Source organism: Macrotis lagotis, chromosome X, assembly GCF_037893015.1.
Source record: "Macrotis lagotis isolate mMagLag1 chromosome X, bilby.v1.9.chrom.fasta, whole genome shotgun sequence".
In the NCBI taxonomy this organism is placed as follows: Eukaryota; Metazoa; Chordata; class Mammalia; order Peramelemorphia; family Peramelidae; genus Macrotis; species Macrotis lagotis.
Window position 1 is genome coordinate 346835590 of NC_133666.1, and position 17409 is coordinate 346852998.

A 17409-nucleotide genomic window follows, 5' to 3' on the forward strand; every position below is an offset into this window, starting at 1 on the left:
TTTACATGACTAATATGGAAATATCTTTTGCATGACTACATATGTATAACCTATATCAAAATGTTTACCACCCATCTCAGGAATGAGAGGAGGGAGGGAGGGAAGGAAGGAGGGAGTTTGGTACTCAAAATTTTGGGAAATGAATGTTAAAGATTATTTTTATATGTAATTGGAAAAAAAGTATTCCAAATTCCCCCCAAAAACTGCCTCCCTTGCATTGGGTTCTATTGAAAGAGAGCGGGGGGCAGCTAGGTGGCATAGTGGATAAAGCACCAGCCCTGGAGTCAGGAGTACCTGGGTTCAAATCCGGTTTTAGACACTTAATAATTACCTAGCTGTGTGGCCTTGGGCAAGCCACTTAACCCCATTTACCTTGGAAAAAAAACTAAAAAAAAAGAAAGAGAGCTGGACTTGGAACCAGAAAACCTCTTTGCACCATATTCCTCTTCACAAAATGTGTGACTTGGACAAGTTATTTAAAGTCTTAGAGAGTCGGTTTTCTCATCTATAAAAAGAAAATAGATCTCTAAAGCACCTTCTAGCTCTAAATCATGTGCTTGCAACTTTCTTATGATACTAATAATGGTATTAAAATTATCATAGTACTACTATTATATTAGTTTATATCACAGATCTCTTTCCTTATGACCTCTCTGAACCTGTTTCCTCATCCATAAAAAAGCATATTGCCTTAGCTATCCTCTAAGGTTCTATTAGCTCTAAATATATGATTATATAATCTTCTACAGTCTCTATGTAAGTCCTTTTAATCCTTCCTTTGAAATATTTTTCCATCTCTAATTTTCCCATTCCATGTACATACTATCAACCAAGTCACAGTCAAAGCTTTTCCAACTAGTCTTCCTGCCTTCAGCTCTTAGTGTATTCTTTACAATCCATATGGAATGTCAACACCAGGACAAATTTCCTAAAAGTGCCACTATTGTCATGTTATTCCCCCTAATAACAAAAAAAAATTACCAAAACTTAAGAAGATCTTCTATTGTCAACAGAAACAGTCCGAACTCCTGACTTGGTATTCATTCCCAGACAAACTTGATTCTAAACTCTACAACATAAATTCTGTACTCCAGTCATGTCAATATCTTTATCATTATTTTTCAGTATACTTAGAATTTATTCCTATATCCTCTGCATTTATCTACATTTTACCTATTCTTCAAGTTCCTTCATCAATGTCATCTCTTTAATGAAATTTTCCCTAGATATATAGATCTCATTTCTCTGAACTTTAGCAATATCCTACGCAAATTAGCTCTTGTCTTGAATTTTTATTTGACAAATTTATATGAACAAATTTCTTGAAACTGTAACTGACGAAACTATAAGTTCTCAGAGGGCAGGGGTCATGACATACTTTTTGTGTATTCTTCATAATGCTGAATAAATGCATCACACATCAACTAGAAATCATCAGCTTGCCAACAATCTCTCTTATTGAATAATACATTTCCCTATAGGTCAAACACAGTGCAAATATTATTGTGATGAAAAATTCTGTCTAACAAGAAAACTATTCTAAGCCATAGTTAATGATCTACTTTGACAATATGATAAAACAAAATTCCCCCAGGACAAAAGAAATGAGATGGTAGCTGTCATGGTCATTATAATGTGAATTAGTCCATCTAATTTTCAAGTCTAATCTGAAAGATGTCACATAAATAAATGCCTTTTTATACTAAAGATTATAGTTGACTTTTATCCTAGAATGAATTTCAAATATATATGTATGAATTGACATATATACATATACACATAAACATATATGCACATATATAAAAAATTGAAAACTTTAAAGAAGTATTAATGTAAGAAATAAAACTAAACATCAAACTTAAGAACTTAGGCATGGAGGGTGGAGTCAAGATGGCAGCAGAAGAAAAGCCTTTTTTTTAGAGCTCTCTCTAAAATATTTCAAAAACCTTAAAATTATGACTCTAACTAAATTTTTGAGAGACAGAACCCACAGAAAGATCCAATGAGGCAATTCTCCAGCCCAAGGTAACCTGTCAAATAGTGAGAAGGCTCTGTTCCATGAAGGTAGAGAGGGTAGCAGTGCCATGGGGTGAAGGAGCTCCAGCTTTCTGGGAACAGACCCAGGCCTGTGCCCCTGGGAGCCCTAGCTCTTGGCCTCAGAAGCAGTTTCCTGACCAGGCACTTCAGGGAGCATCAAGCACAACTTGGAAGATCAACACGGAGACTTCTGCCAGAGAGAGCACAAAGCCCAGGCCAGTGTGGCCCTCCTCAGTGCAGCTGCAGCCCTCAGAGCAGCCCAGATTCGAGGAAACAGAAACAGGACTGTGGAGCTGTCCAGCAAGGCTCCCTAGGCAGAGGCTCAGGGAAGCACTCAGCCCATGGAAGTTGAGGGAGTGGGGGGTAGATTGTTGAAGTCTGTCCTTTGTCCCTAGGACAGGACTCTGGGGCTTTGACCACATTCAGACCCTGGTTGCAGTCTGGTGCCCCAGAAGGTGAGCTTGTGGCCCTTCAACAGACCAGGAGAACAGTCAGAACCTGACATACTGATGTCCCTGCAGGGGTGTCCTAATAATATTCAAAAGTTCAGGAAGTACCCCAAAACCAGGCTGGGGAAATGAGTAAACAGATAACTAGATAAGTAATGAGTAAATAGATAATTACTTTGGTCCCATAGAGGTCCAAAATCCATAATCTAAAGATGAGAAAGTCCAAGCTTCTGCATCTAAAGACTACAAGAAATATAGAAGTTGGACTCAGGCTATGACAGAGCTCAAAAAGATTTTGAAAATCAAGTAAGGGAGGTAGAAGAAAAATTGGGAAGAGAAATGACAGAGATGCAGGAAAAACATGAAAACCAAGTCAACAGCTTAGTCAAGGAGATCCAAAAAAATGCTGAAGAAAATAACATTATAAACCAGTTTAGGTCAAATGTATAAAACAGTTCAAAAAGTTAATGAGGAGAAGAATTCTTTAAAAAGCAGAATTGGCCAGATGGAAAAGGAGATAAGAAAACTCTCTGAGGAAAACAAATTCTTCAGATGTAGAATGGAGCTAAAGGAAGCTGATGACTTTGCAAGAAATTGAGACACAATAATTCAATACCAAAAGAATGAAAAACTGGAAGAAAATGTGAAATATTTCATTGAAAAAACAATTGATCTGGAAAACAGATCCAGAAGAGATAATTTAAAAATTATTGAGTTACCTGAAAGTCATGATCAGGAAAAGAGCTGTGATCTCATTTTAAAAGAATTTCTACAGGAAAATTGTCCTGATATCCTAGAAGCAGAAGGTAAAATTGAAATTGAATCTACTGATCTCCTCCAGAAAGAAATTAAAAAAAACCCCCCAGGAATATTATAGCTAAGTTCCAGAACTCCCAAGTCAAAGAGAAATTATCACAAGCAGTCAGAAGGAAAAAAATTCAAATTTCATGGAGCTACAGTCAGGCTCTAATAGGATTTAGAAGCATCCACATTAAGGGCTCATAGGGCTTGGAATATAATATTCTGGAAGGCTTAAGAGCTTGGAATGCAACTGAAAATCAACTACTCAGCAAAACTCAACATCATCCAAGGGGAAAAGATGAAAAACATTGAAAAACAGAGGAATTTCAAATGTTACTTTTGGAATGACCAGAGCTGAACAGAAAGTTTGATCAAGTGCAGGACTCAGGTGAAGCATAGAGTGGATGAGAAGGGTAAATTATGAGGGAGTTAATGATGATGAACTGCATGTATTCCTATATGGAAAGATGATACTGATAATACTCATATGAACCTTCTCATTTAATAGAGCAGTTAGAAGGAGGTTTTATAGTTGAAGCACAGGAGAGAGTTGAATTTGAAGATATAATAATTATAAAAATGGAGTCAATGGGTGAAAATGAAATGAACTGGGAGTAAGAGAAAGGAGAGCTATAATAAGCTAAGATATTTCTTGTAGAAGAGTCAAGAAATAACTTTTGCAATGGTATGGAAGGGGGTAGGTGAGGGGGAATGAGGGAGCCTTCATTCTCATCGGAAATGACTCAGAGAGAAACTATATATATATATGCATATATATGCACACATATATACACACATTTAATAGGACATAGAAATCTAGAAGAAAAAGGAGAGAAAGGGGATGGGGGTGATAGAGGAGAAGGGAGATCATAGGAAAGGTTGGTCACATATAACACATTTTATTTTTTACTTTTTGCAAGGTGGTGGGATTGGATGGCTTGTCCAGGACCATGGAGCCAGGTGATTGCTGGATCTCTGGGGTGGGATGTAGGCTTGGGGCCTCTTGGCTCCAGGGCCAGTGCTCTAACTGCTGAACCACTTGGCTGCCCCACAGCACATTTTTAAAGAGGGACAGAGTGAAAGGAGCAAGAAAATATGATAGATGGTAGTGGGTAGGAATGGATGGAGGGAATTACAATCAACAACAACAACTGTGGAAAAATATGGAAGTAACTTCTATGAAGGACTTATGATAAAGAATGTGATCCACCCAAGACAGAGCTGATAGTATCAGAAGACTGAAATACATTTTTTCCTTTTTCTTTCACTTTATTTCTCATGAGTTTTATATGTTTTTGGGGGGAGGGGGTATTATGTTTACTCTTACAACAAGACTATTTTAATAATGTGTAAATAAATAAATAAAAGAAAATTTTTAAAAAATAAAAAAAAAAGAAAACATTTCCCCACATGAAAACATATGTTCTGATCCTTGAAACAATATATCAATGTCTGAAAAAAAAAGTATCCTCTTAAAAAAAAGAACTTAGGCATGGAGCCAGTAGGGAAAAGATTCCCCCCCCCCCCTTCAACCTGGAGGTAGCAGAGGTTATAAAGAAAGTAACAATGAAAGTGTCTTAGACACAGGTCTTTCCTTTGCCAACTAGGGTACAAGAGGTTTAATCATCTGAGTGAAGGGGAGAGAGCACCAGACTCACCTGTCTCCTGAAGGAGGCTGCTCTCATGGACCAAGAGGGCAAGTAGTCACTTAGAGGAGAGGGAGGGATCATGTCCAACTTGAAGGCAGGCCAGAAGGGTTAGTTCACATACTAAAATAAATTCCTCTGTCCCTTATAATATGTCTGTGCCTGATAAAAAAATTTTCTGAAAATAAACTGTGCTGTTGGAAATAGTCTCCTGGGTTAACTGAGACATTCTGACATTTTCTAAGGGATTTCATTAAAGGAAAAAAAAGTGAAATGAGAATCATTTTTAAATAAAGACTAAAATTAAATGGCTGACTTCATCTCTAACAAATAAAAATCTTCAATAAATAATGAGACTTAAATCTAAAACATATTCTCAAATATGGAGAGTAAGTACAATATGAAGATGAAATAACCAGAAAGAAATTAGCAATATGAGAAGTTTCACACATTGACTACCTTGAAAGTTTTTAATTAGCAAGGATTAGAAATGTTCACAATTACACTTGAACTTCAAAAATAAATTTTTAAATTTTTTTAAAGTTTAATTTCATTTTTAATATGTGATGATTTTTTACATATTTTAAATTTGTTGGAAATAACATATATTGGAACTGAAGGCAGGGTGGGGTACTGTCAAATTTTTCAAACACATTGCCTTAAATTAAAAAAAAATCATGGTTTGTCACTATTAATCACCTCTTCTTGGGATAACCTTCCTTTCCTGACTTCAGAGAAATCAAGCTCTCCAAGTTCTTATTTTTTTCTCCCCTTAACCAGCTCTTCATCACCTTACCAATCTTCAAATCAGGTGGACTGAAATTTTGAAGCAATAGATTGGAACCAAATATCTCATCCCCTAACTTTCATTCATGATTTAAATAATAAGAAAGCATAAAAAGGAAAGCATAGGACATTCTTCATAATCAGACATTTTCATAATTCTCATTACTGCCAAATATTACCAAGGCAAACTTGAGAAAATATGAACCATAAAGAACATACCTATTAATTCTTTATTTCTGACATCTAAGGCCATGTTCCGTAAAGCTGTTGCAACTGCACACACTACCCGATCATTGTCTATTCGTAGTAGCTCCACTAGGATCGGCAGACCTTTTTCTTTTCGGACAGCAGCACGAATATACACTGACCACTGAATGAGAGAGAGAGAGAGAGAGAGAGAGAGAGAGAGAGAGAGAGAGAGAGAGAGAGAGAGAAGAGAGAGAAAGAGAGAGAATGTTGTTTAAAAAAATATTGCATTAATGTTGAGGTTTTTTTTCCCCTCAGATAACTATGAAGTGAAGTAAATTGTGGTTGATAGATTACACTAAATGCTTTAAGAACATAACTGAACATTTCTATCCTCCAAAAAAAACCATAAAACACGGGTTTCAATTATACTTTGTCTTTCCCATGCCACTGTTTTCATTTTTTGAGTCTGTGGGTAATTTTATAAATGTATATTTTTTCAGTGCTCTAAAACCCTAGGATGGGAAGGTGGATTACTGAAATTTTATAAGCAAAAGGAAATTTTTAAAAAGATGAGAAAAGAACTCTAAGGAAAGGAAGACTGAGACTAAATTTGAATGTGAAATACATTTAAGAAGGGAAGAGAGGATGATACCTGGATAATACTTGTAGAACTAAGTTCCAGGAGACAATTGACCGGAGAAATAGAAAATAAATTATAGAGAGGGATGAAGGATAGCAAATGGTGAGTAAGTCAGGGTCAATAAATCAGGAATATAGATTTTACATTATTCTTTATACCCTGAGATCACTAGATCCAGAATCATAACTTTGGTAAATAAAAGTCAGCTTTGGCCCCTTATCTGACTTCAAGAAATCCTTCATAAAGCTAATGTTAAAGAAATTCAAAGGATCATAGGGTTAGAGCTGGACAGGGCCTTGGAAATCATTCTCTGCACTTGCTCATTTTATAGGTAAAAAACCTAGCCTTTTTTGTTACTTGTCTGACAAAATGTAAGTAACTAGAGATTAGGGACTTCCAGTTGTATCTTTGAATCTCCAGCATTTAGCAAAGTGAATGACTTAACAATAAGTGCTTATTGCTTATTAGTTTCCCCAATTCATATAGTCATTGAGTGCTGGGATTTGAACTCAAGTTCTCTTAGTCTAAATCTGATTCCATCCTAAATTTTAGATTTTAGGATCGCAAAAGTCATCACAGTTGTTTTAATGAAACTTAATGATACATTTAATTTAGAGAAATAAATACAAAATGTGTCTGCATGTGTATGATGTGTAAAAGTGACCTGTGACATAAAAGTAAGTGAATTAAAATGTGCCACCTATTGAAATTAGGTTCACATTTCATAGTTAGAGAATGTCACCCATGAAATTTGGTTGATGGTAAAGGAGATTTCTTTTTTTTTTAGTTTGTGGCAATCGTATGGAGTGGCAGGATTCTGTTTTTTATATCTTCTCTCCCCTAGGCCTCATAGGAAAAGCAACTTACATACACTTTTTGCTTCCCCCACCCCGCCCCGAGCTTGCTCTCACCTGTGGCAGGCAGGGTGCCCCCTCTGGCAGTGTACGTAGGGCATGAACCATGCCTGCCACATCCTCCTCACAGCCCTGCATGAAATACGAGATTTTAAAAGAAACAAAAGAAAAGAAAAGAAAAAAATCTTCATCCCATCCTATATCATTAATCACACACACACACACACACACACACACACACACACACACACACACACACACACACACACACACACACACACACACACAAACACCACATTCCCAACTCTTATCATGCATACGTATCACTTCACATCATTTTCTCAAGAAAGCCTGTGGCAACTAAGTGAGTTTTTTAGTTAGGGCTAAAACTCACTGCTCCTAGGCTTCATTTCCAGGAGGCATTAAGAGAGTAAGAAAGTCTCAGTATTGAAAAGGGGGGAGAGCTAAAAGTTCTATTTCAGAGTTAAAAAAGAAACTTTTGCATCTTTTGAGTAGGAATTGTTTCATTCTTTGTACTTATATTTGCAAAGGGGGTATTAGCGATTGTAAGCATTTCAAAAAGTCTGATTGATTGATCAAGAATCAACAATTTGATTTTATCAAGGTTCAAAATTGGGTTCTTCACTAAAAATAAAGTTATTAAAGTCACAAACTACAAAAGGGGGAGAAAATAGAAATCAGAGCTCTATCATGGTATGTCCATATAAGTTTTCTTTCTTGAATTCCTTTTAGAAGGATCAGGATGTAATAAGAAAGAGAAGTTAATGCAAACATGCAGTAGTATGTATAATTTTGATCTGAGATAATCATCTTCAACTCTTGTTTTGTATGATTCTGTTGAAGATCACAGAGAGCAGGGAGATTCGAACCATGAGTTTTATTCCATTTTTAGTTCAATCCTTTCTATACTATGGATGCTATGGGTTTGAGTCCACTAATTTATGATCTCTAATGTTGTCTTCAGTCTTCTTTTTTTATGTATTTTTAGTCTTGATCTTTCACTTTAGCTACAGTCTCATATTTCAGCTGCTCAGAGGTTATCTCAATCTAGCTGTATTGAATGTACCTCAAACTCAAAATTTAACAATGAGCTTATCACTTCCCCCCAAAGCTCCCTAGATGTATTAAAAAGCATTTTAAACTCAAAGTTTCCAACCCAAGCTTCAATAAAAGCTGCCTCTTTTTTCAGCTTTGTTAATCATCACCCTAGATGACCATTCTAGAAGATATCTTTTTTATTCTTTGTATTGTCTAGCATAGACATTTACACATATATAGCATTTAATAAATGTTGTTGAACAAATGAATGGTTCTGTGGTAACATTTTATGCTTCTTTTGCTTTTTCATTTTCTTTACATGTATGGGGTTATTATTTATAAAACATGGAGGATAACTTTTTAATAGTTGAAGTTTCTTGTGTCTTTTTTTAGCCTACAATAATAAATTACCATAGCAATTGTTTTGTATATTAACAAATTTATTCAGGAGATTTTTCATTAAATAAGCCTTTGGTGAATATTCAGAAGATCAACCAAAAATGTTTTATAGTCCATAAATCTCTTGAAACTAAGCTATTTTCCTTAAATTACAGAAGAAAATCACTGTATTAAGTATATATATAATATGAATATTTTGCATTTATATATGCAGCTAGGTAATACAATAGATAGTATTGGACTTGGAATTAGGAAAACTTGAGTTCAAATCCAAACTTAGATATTTACATGCTGTGTAACCCGGGGCAACCTAATCTTACTCACCCTCGGTTTCCTCATTGTCAAATGGGGATATTAATACTCTTTACCTCTCATGGCTATTGTGAGGATAAAATGAGAAAATATTTGTAAATTACTTTGCAATTCCAAAAAGTGATATGCAAATGCTTTAATGATTAATAACAATTGCTATTATCTCATTTCCTCACTGTCTTTATCTTAAAGGAAGCATAATTTATATCAATATTTGTCGAGAGATTTTTGTCTTAGGAGGTAAGTTAGAAATGAAACTGAATTGACTTTTCCTGTTTCAAAATAACTGAAATCCAAAATATCAAAGGTGAGACAGCATATGGTTAAAAGTTCTACTCATAGTGATTTTTAATTAACATAATATTTTCAATGTTGTACTAAATGTTTATATTATTTTAAAGTTAGAATGAGATTGTTAAAATAGAAGTTAGTTGATTGATAGAGTATATATATTAAAGTACAAGAGAGTCTTGCTTAACAGATAGATTGTTTATGAAAGGTCTCTTAACATGATTTCCTATAAAACACAAAAAATTATCGACTTTTAGTGTAAACTTGGAGATGCTTTAAATTAGTTACTTCAGGTTTAAAAATTACAGAATTGCAACTTGACAGCCTCTCAGGTTCCTTCTTATATAGGGATACAGAAACCCATCAATCTTTATATGATAACTCAGAATGAATTAATGATCCTAACATACTTCAGGATGACAAAGAATCTTATCAAGTAGTATTGTTACATTCAGATGCAGTTTGTCCTAATCCTAAGATAAATACTGCATATTTTGTTTATTGCAGATAAATCTCTGGTATCAGCCTGGTTAGTTAAGTCATTTGAATACACATGTATTAAGTATCAGAGTAAGTATCTGAACCCAGAGCTCTTCTGAATCCAGGCCCAGTCCTAGATAACAGTAGACTCTTTCTCCTTCTAAAAAGTATTAATTTGGTCTTCCTGGTACTTTGTATACCAAAGAGGAGCTGATTCTAAAATAATGCTCTGAATATTAACAACTATCCATAATAATACTCCTAGAATTTTTTGTTTGTTTTTTGTTTTAAAAGGCAATGGGGTTAAGTGACTTGCCCAAGGTCACACAGCTAGGTAATTATTAAGCGTTTGAGGTTGTATTTGAACTCAACTTCTTCTGACTCCAGGGTTGTTGCTCTATTCACTGTGCAACCTAGAAGCTCCCTAGAATAATACTCAAAAAAAGTCACAACGTAAATGCAGAAAATGAAAAACATTGAAGTGCCAGAAACTAAAAAGACTGTTCCATATCTGGAAATGGTAGTCCCTAAAATTTAATACTTGGGTAATGTTTTCACTGCCTTCAAACCATCTTTAAGGTTTTTTTCCCCCTTCTATGACTAGACCTTTCTCTAGGCATTTTTTCCCCAAGGACTACTATTGCTGCTTTATAGAAATTTTATTGGTCATTAAGAAAGGAGGAGATACTTTTACAAGAAGCTTACATATTACAATCTTGCTGAGAAGAGTAAGAGAATCTTAGCATCTACTGGAAAATGCAACTTTTTAGTGTCCAGTAATGACTGCAGTGCCTTGTTCTGATTAGTTTTTTTAAAAAATTGTTCATAATTGTGATATTCTTAATTAAGAGATATTAGCACATTATAAATATTGGTAATAAAAATTGCCAAGCTGCTAATCACTGTTGGGCATTATCATAGGTTCAAGATTGAATTCCAACTGAGGGAAGGAGAAGGATGGTTGAGGTAATAGTTAATAAGTGACTTTATTCATATGTAGAAATTTATCATATACAGTAGAAGTTTACAGCTTATATTAAATACAATATGTCATTTGAGTTTCAAGAGGTAGTTATTGTGATTATCCTCCCTTACAGATGAGCTAACTTAGACTCCCGGTAAGGTAAGAGGCTTACTCGTTGTCTCATGATTAGTTTCAGAAGTAGGATTTCATCCCTAAATTTTAGCTGCTTTCAAATCTAACACTCTCCTATGTCAAGCTGATCGATAGAGCTTTTCTCCTTTCATCCTTCAAATACGCTGTTGACAGTTCACTGTCCTTAAGTTCAAAATTCATGCAGAATGATGTCATATAGTAGTAAGTACTCTCTAGTGGAGAATAAAAGGAATTCTAAATAATGAGAGTTGCATACTGAGTAGCTTACAAGAAGATCAGTCACCATGATGAGCCTTTGAACATTTGGGGTTTTGTCAAAAACAACAGTTACTCTTTGTTTTTGTGGTTATTTTTTAGTCAGGTTAATAGAACTAGAAGTTTTAAGCATTAAGAAATATACTTAAGGCAGTGCTGCAAATATAACATTCCCAGACAAGAAGGCTTTTTGCAAAATGGTCCCCACTTGCTTTGAGGTAAGAAAAAATAAAGTCAGGCTCTTTTAGCTATATCTCCCCCCCCCCCAACCCCATAGTTACTTCCCTGTAAAAGTAATTTTGAAGGCACATCAGTAGATAAAAAGCCCCCAAACAATCTTAAGGTTCAGTAACTTTCAATTAAAAAACATGTCCTAGAAAAATGACCTTTCTTGAAAGTAGAAAGATTCTTTATTTTGAAAGTTGTAGAATATTAGAGATGTCACAAAATACATGAATTTGACATTTATAAATGTCCTTTTAGTCCTTAAGTATAACACTGTCACATGTACTATCTACTGAGCTGTAGGATGCTCTAATTCAGTATCTCTGGGGTTTTCCTTGGTGACAAGGCTATGTGACTGTTTTGGTAAAAATTTCAAATTTGCTATCAAGGTAGGTATAAGAGGTATCTGTTTCTCATACTAGACCCCCTCCAAATATCTGATATGGCTCTCAACAAAGTAGCCTTTGACCTATGGTGCAACATCTGCTCACTGTGAACAGAAGGTACCAATGAAGCTGCTACAAAAGCAACACCATCATTTCTAGCTTAATAATTGGCTTAAAAATTTACCAATCAAATGATATTTTAAAATATGTCACAAAATTGGATTCAGTAAAGAAGAAAAATAAGTGGGTTTTACAATGAATGGACTTCCTTTTCTGACATGCTGATGAGACTTGACTTAGAAAATCCCATAGACCTGTCATGGTGATTCAGTCACTATCATAGCTTCAAAGCTATCTAGTCATACCACCTTCAACTGAAGATTCAAGAAAAGTCTGTTAATCACATAAGCCAACTCTGGAGAGCTAGAAAATAGAAAGAAACTAAACTTTGAAAACCAGGAACTGTCTGTCCATTTCTCTAAATTTCCAATTAGGCCAAAATCTCCCAAAGGCAATTATTCATTGACATATTTCAAGAATATTTATATAGAGGTAGTTTTCTCAAACCTGTACAGTTTTTCTTTTCTTCCATGCATAAAGGGTAATTTATTATGAATAATGATAATAATAATGCAGTGGTAACTGACATTTCTATAGAACATTTTAGGACATAGAATATTTTTTATCTATTAACCTCATTTTATCTTAAAGGATTTATGTTCATCAGGAAGGATATTAGATGTCACTCATCCCAAGTAAAGGCCTGACGAGGTATATAGAATTACTTAAATAATAATTATAAAAAATATTAACTTTATATAGTGTTTTAAGATTTACAAAGTACATCACAATTTATCTCATTTGATCTTACAATAATCCTAAAAGATAGGCACTATTACTATTCTCTTTTACAAAAGAGGAAACTGAAACAGGGAGCATTTAAGTGACTTGTTAAAGTCACATAGGGTTTGAGAATAGATCTGAACTCAGTTCCTTCTGATTCTAGGTTCAGTGCTCTATCCATACTTTATCACCCAACTGACTCTAAAGTCATATGGATTACAAAGCTAAGAAGAATCTGGTATTTGAGTTAACATCTTTAGTTATTTCTACTAGATAAGGCTTCTTTTCTCCTCTTGTCATCCTATAGAAACTCTACATTTTCACCTCCCAGATGAAATTAAAAAGTAACATACTTAGTCAAAACCTGTTAATCTAGAGAAAAGAAAAAATATGAAATATCAAAGATTTCATTATATTTTTGAGAATTATCTGTACTATGCTACTCCATTATGTATTATTAGTTAATAGATCAACATTTAAATATTTATTAAATGTATCATACTATGAAAGGGAAAAGACATTAAATAGAATATACTTGTAAACATAAATTTGAGGGAAAAACTCATATGCAGATGACTAAGAGCTATGCTCTTAGAAGTTTCTTTTTAAACTATCTCCTACTTAGATAAAACAAATGTGTTTCTCTTAGGGTTAATTTGCAGTTTTTATAAATTCCTGTCCACTTTTAAGTTTTTTTGCAAGGTAGTTTATAAATACAATAAAATACAACCAACAGAGCACAGTTAAAATCGCATTTATTCAAGTATAGGCAAACTATAATGTATAACTATAACTATAACTATAACTATAACTATAACTATATATATATATATATATATATATATATACCATATTATTGGTATAGTAGTGAGATAAATACAAAATGACTACCAAAGATGGGAAGGTGAATAGGAATGAAATCTCTATCAGCTATAAACATTATCCCTAATATAATTACATTATATTTCTATCATGTTTACAGCTGGCAATTACTATTTAAAAGCTAAAAGTTTTTAAGATACACAATAATGTTATGGACATTTCTTTTTAGTTAAACTATAATATATAAAGCCTACTTCCATGTAATAAAAATCTTCAGATAAGGATATTTGAAAAGTACTACCAGCATGCAACATTTTGGGAAGATACACTTTTGGTCCTGGTCTTAACTTTTATAGATCACATTAAAAAACAACAAAATAACTAAATTCCCACTTTTATCATAAAAACACATTTCGAAGGGTTCTGGATTTGAGTGATTGAGATGGGAACCTGCTGTCAGACTTTAGGCAAGTCTGCACTCCAGTTTTCTCATCTATGAAATGAAAATAATAATACTTCAGTTACGAGACTCCTGAATATGATAAACATAGATTGACACCTTGTTAATGTTCCAGTCATCCAGAGCAGGAAGTAGAAAAAAATGTATCATATTCCTAAGTCCCAGTTCACTTGAAAAAAGGAACAACATTGCATTTGAAAATAAATATGAATATTTATATAGTGATGATCCTGGCCTACTTAGGAAGATCATCCATGGAATTTATCTCTTTCAGTATTCCCTTTTTTAATGTCAACCATTCAACTATTGACTCTCTTGCTTAAAGGCAACATCCCAGACCCTCTACCCATGAGGCCAATCTTTATAAGAAATCATCAGATTGCCTTTTCCAGTGGGGATAATTTACTCCACATATTCATTTTTAATTCTTGCAGACTATTGATGTAGATTAGCATATATTTTCAGTCTTAAAATGGTTCCACAATGAAACAAAATAGGACAAATGTTGACAGCAGGATATTTAAAAATAAGTGGTGCTGACATTTCCTTGAAAATAAACTAAAGCTGTATTAATGTCCATTTCTTCAATTTGTATCTATAATACCCTATTATTCCTAGTCAATGCTTTTTTGGGCCAAAAGAGAAGGAAAAAAAAATCAGCTATTTTGTTAAAAAACAAATATAAAAGTAGCTAAATTGAAGGTCAAATCTGGTTTGTGGATGTGCATTTTCAGGAAAAATGATATCATTTCAAAACACAAATAAAATCCCTGAATAAAAATCCCTTTGTGTACTAAGGGAAATTGAGGGATTTGCAATGGAAGTAGTAAGAACAATGAATTAAAGTAATTTTAAAAGGTGAACAAGAATACTAATTTCTATTCTGTCCTAATGTCTAATATGTTTAAACATCTAAGATGTTTAAGATAAGTGTAGAGAATCCAAAACTCATTCTGAGCATTATACTATTAGACAAATCCAGTGATCTTTTCGTGATAGAAATATTTTTCATCAATAATAAGATCTATAGTCTTACCTGATGAATACTTTATCAGGATAACTTTTCTGTATGAAAATTACAGGTATGTTTTAACTCATTCTGCCATCCTAAATTTCTTATGATAGAATCCATAGCACCCAAAGCATGGGTGTCTTCCCCCCCAGGGGGCGGGGCAAGGGATGTATCATTATTACTTCTGAGGAATTCTGGAAGATGTCCAAATTATGATGATACCTGTGCATCAGTCTCAATGAGACCCATTTTCTGGTCCAAGTCTCTGAATCAAGTTGATCAACACCCTTAACAACTAGACTGTCACCAGGAAAGTAGAATTACAGAGGTGAGTTTGGAGAAGGAAAATAACTGTGATCATGAAATAAAGTGGCGATAAGACAGAGTCCCTTAGGAAGGTTTTTCTTTCTGTTTTTTTTAAGCACAGGGAAAACAAACCTGAGGGGAAAAGTGAAAGGACAGTAAAAATTGTTGTTCATTCTTTGTTCTCAAAGAGGACTAATGATATCATGGGAGTGATGCACATGCACATGAAATGGATTTAAATAAGGCAGAGCTCTACAGAGTCATCAGCTTCACTTTCTCTTCCATTCATTGGAGTCCAGATGTAAAATAGATGTTAAAGGTGACTGGTACTAGCCCAGGATGCACTGGGTGAAGAGAAAGGTACTAGGCACCCCAAATGATTGTGGAATTGGCCTATTAAGGCTAAATAAGAGATAACTTCAAATCCTAGGGATATTAAAAACATTTTCCTCCTTTTGATATTTTTTCCATGTGTCTAAATGAGACACCATTCTTTAGGCAACTTAATTGCCATATTACTACTATATTTTATTATATATTTTTACTTTGGTATATATTTACTATATAGTGCTATAATTACCTCTATAGTATCAATAATTATCTCTTACTAAATAAGGGAATTTTTAATGGCAGATATCTTTCTATTTAGCTCACAGAAAATCATATATTTATGTATTTTGTGTGTATATAAGCATACATACATACATATATACATACATGTATATTTATTTGCTTATCTAATAAAGATTTATAGGTATTAGAAACTTTAAAGATCAACTATTATAATATTTTCATTTTAGAGGTAAGGAAACTGAGATCAAGGGCATTTAGGTCTTTTTTTTTTTACCAATTACATATAAATAGGAAGTAGCAGAAGAGCAAGAAATTGTTCTTGGGATTTTGGATTCCGAATCCAGTGATCTTTCCATGATATAAGTATTTTGCATCAATATAATTAATGAGAAAATAAAAAAATAACAGATAAAAGCTTAGTAGGAGCCAACAACAAATACAGGGATCCTATGGTTATCATATCTGCAGATGGCACAAAGTTGGCAGAGATACTGAAAGACAGAAGTAGGATTCAAAAAGATCCTAACAGGCAAGATTATTGGCTCAATCTAACAAAAAGAAATTTAAGATGATTACATGTAAAGTTGTACACATGGGTTCTGAAAAATAGCTTCACAAGGAGATGAGGACATATGATTAGGCAACAGGAACTCTGTAAAAGACTGAGGAGTTTTAGTGAACTGAAAACAGTATATGAGACAACAATATGGTAAGCCAACCAAGAAAACCAATGTGATCCTAGGTTGCATCCAGGCTAAAGGAGGTGACAGTTCTGCTGTTCATGCTCTGCTCAGACCACATCTAAACCACATGAACCCACACTGGATTCATTATGGGGCACCACCTTTTGTCAAAATTATCTGATGAACTGGGCAGGATTCCGAGAAAGACAACCATTATGGTGAAGTGTCTCAAGTTTATGCCATATAAATTGAGGAATTAATTGAAGGAACTAGGGATAATTAGCTTGAAGGACAGAAGACTCAGGAGGGAAATGATAGCTGTTTTCAAATATTTGAAAGCTGTCAAGTGGAAGAGGGAGTATACCTGTTATGTTTGGCCCTTGAGGATGACTGGAGTAAAAGTTGTAAAGAGAATTTAAGTTTGATGTTAGAAAAAAGAAAAATTACCAATACCAAAGCAGAATGAATTGCCAGAGGAAATCAAAATCATCCGGGCTTCCTCACTGGGAATCTTCAAAGACTAGATGCCTACTTGTTGGACATACTATAGAGGAGACCTTTTTAAAGGTAGGAATTAGATTAAATAGGTCCATTCTCTCTCTGGAAATTCAGTGAAATGATTCCATTTTACTTTTTCTTCTCATTGACTTGGCACTTTCAGTACAAGTGCTTAGGAATGTCATTTCCTCACTACCCCCATCCCACTAGTCCTTTAGCAGGTTGTCTTCTCTCATTAGAATGTATACTCTTTAAAGACAGAGACTATTTTGCTTTTTTTGGTATT

At 34.1% G+C, this 17409-nt stretch overlaps 1 protein-coding gene across 3 annotated transcripts in view; it reads right to left on the minus strand.

Moving 5' to 3' along the window:
- Positions 1-17409, minus strand: part of CTNND2 (catenin delta 2) — a 1202081-nt gene that overhangs the window by 122461 nt on the left and 1062211 nt on the right. For 2 of the 3 annotated variants that reach the window (XM_074205344.1, XM_074205347.1), the window contains 2 exons: positions 7460-7534; positions 5939-6089 (listed from right to left, as the gene is read on the minus strand). In XM_074205344.1, the coding sequence (XP_074061445.1) occupies positions 5939-6089; positions 7460-7534 (226 nt within the window). The remainder of the gene's footprint in view (positions 1-5938; positions 6090-7459; positions 7535-17409) is intronic. The other variant, XM_074205345.1, reaches the window with a different exon arrangement.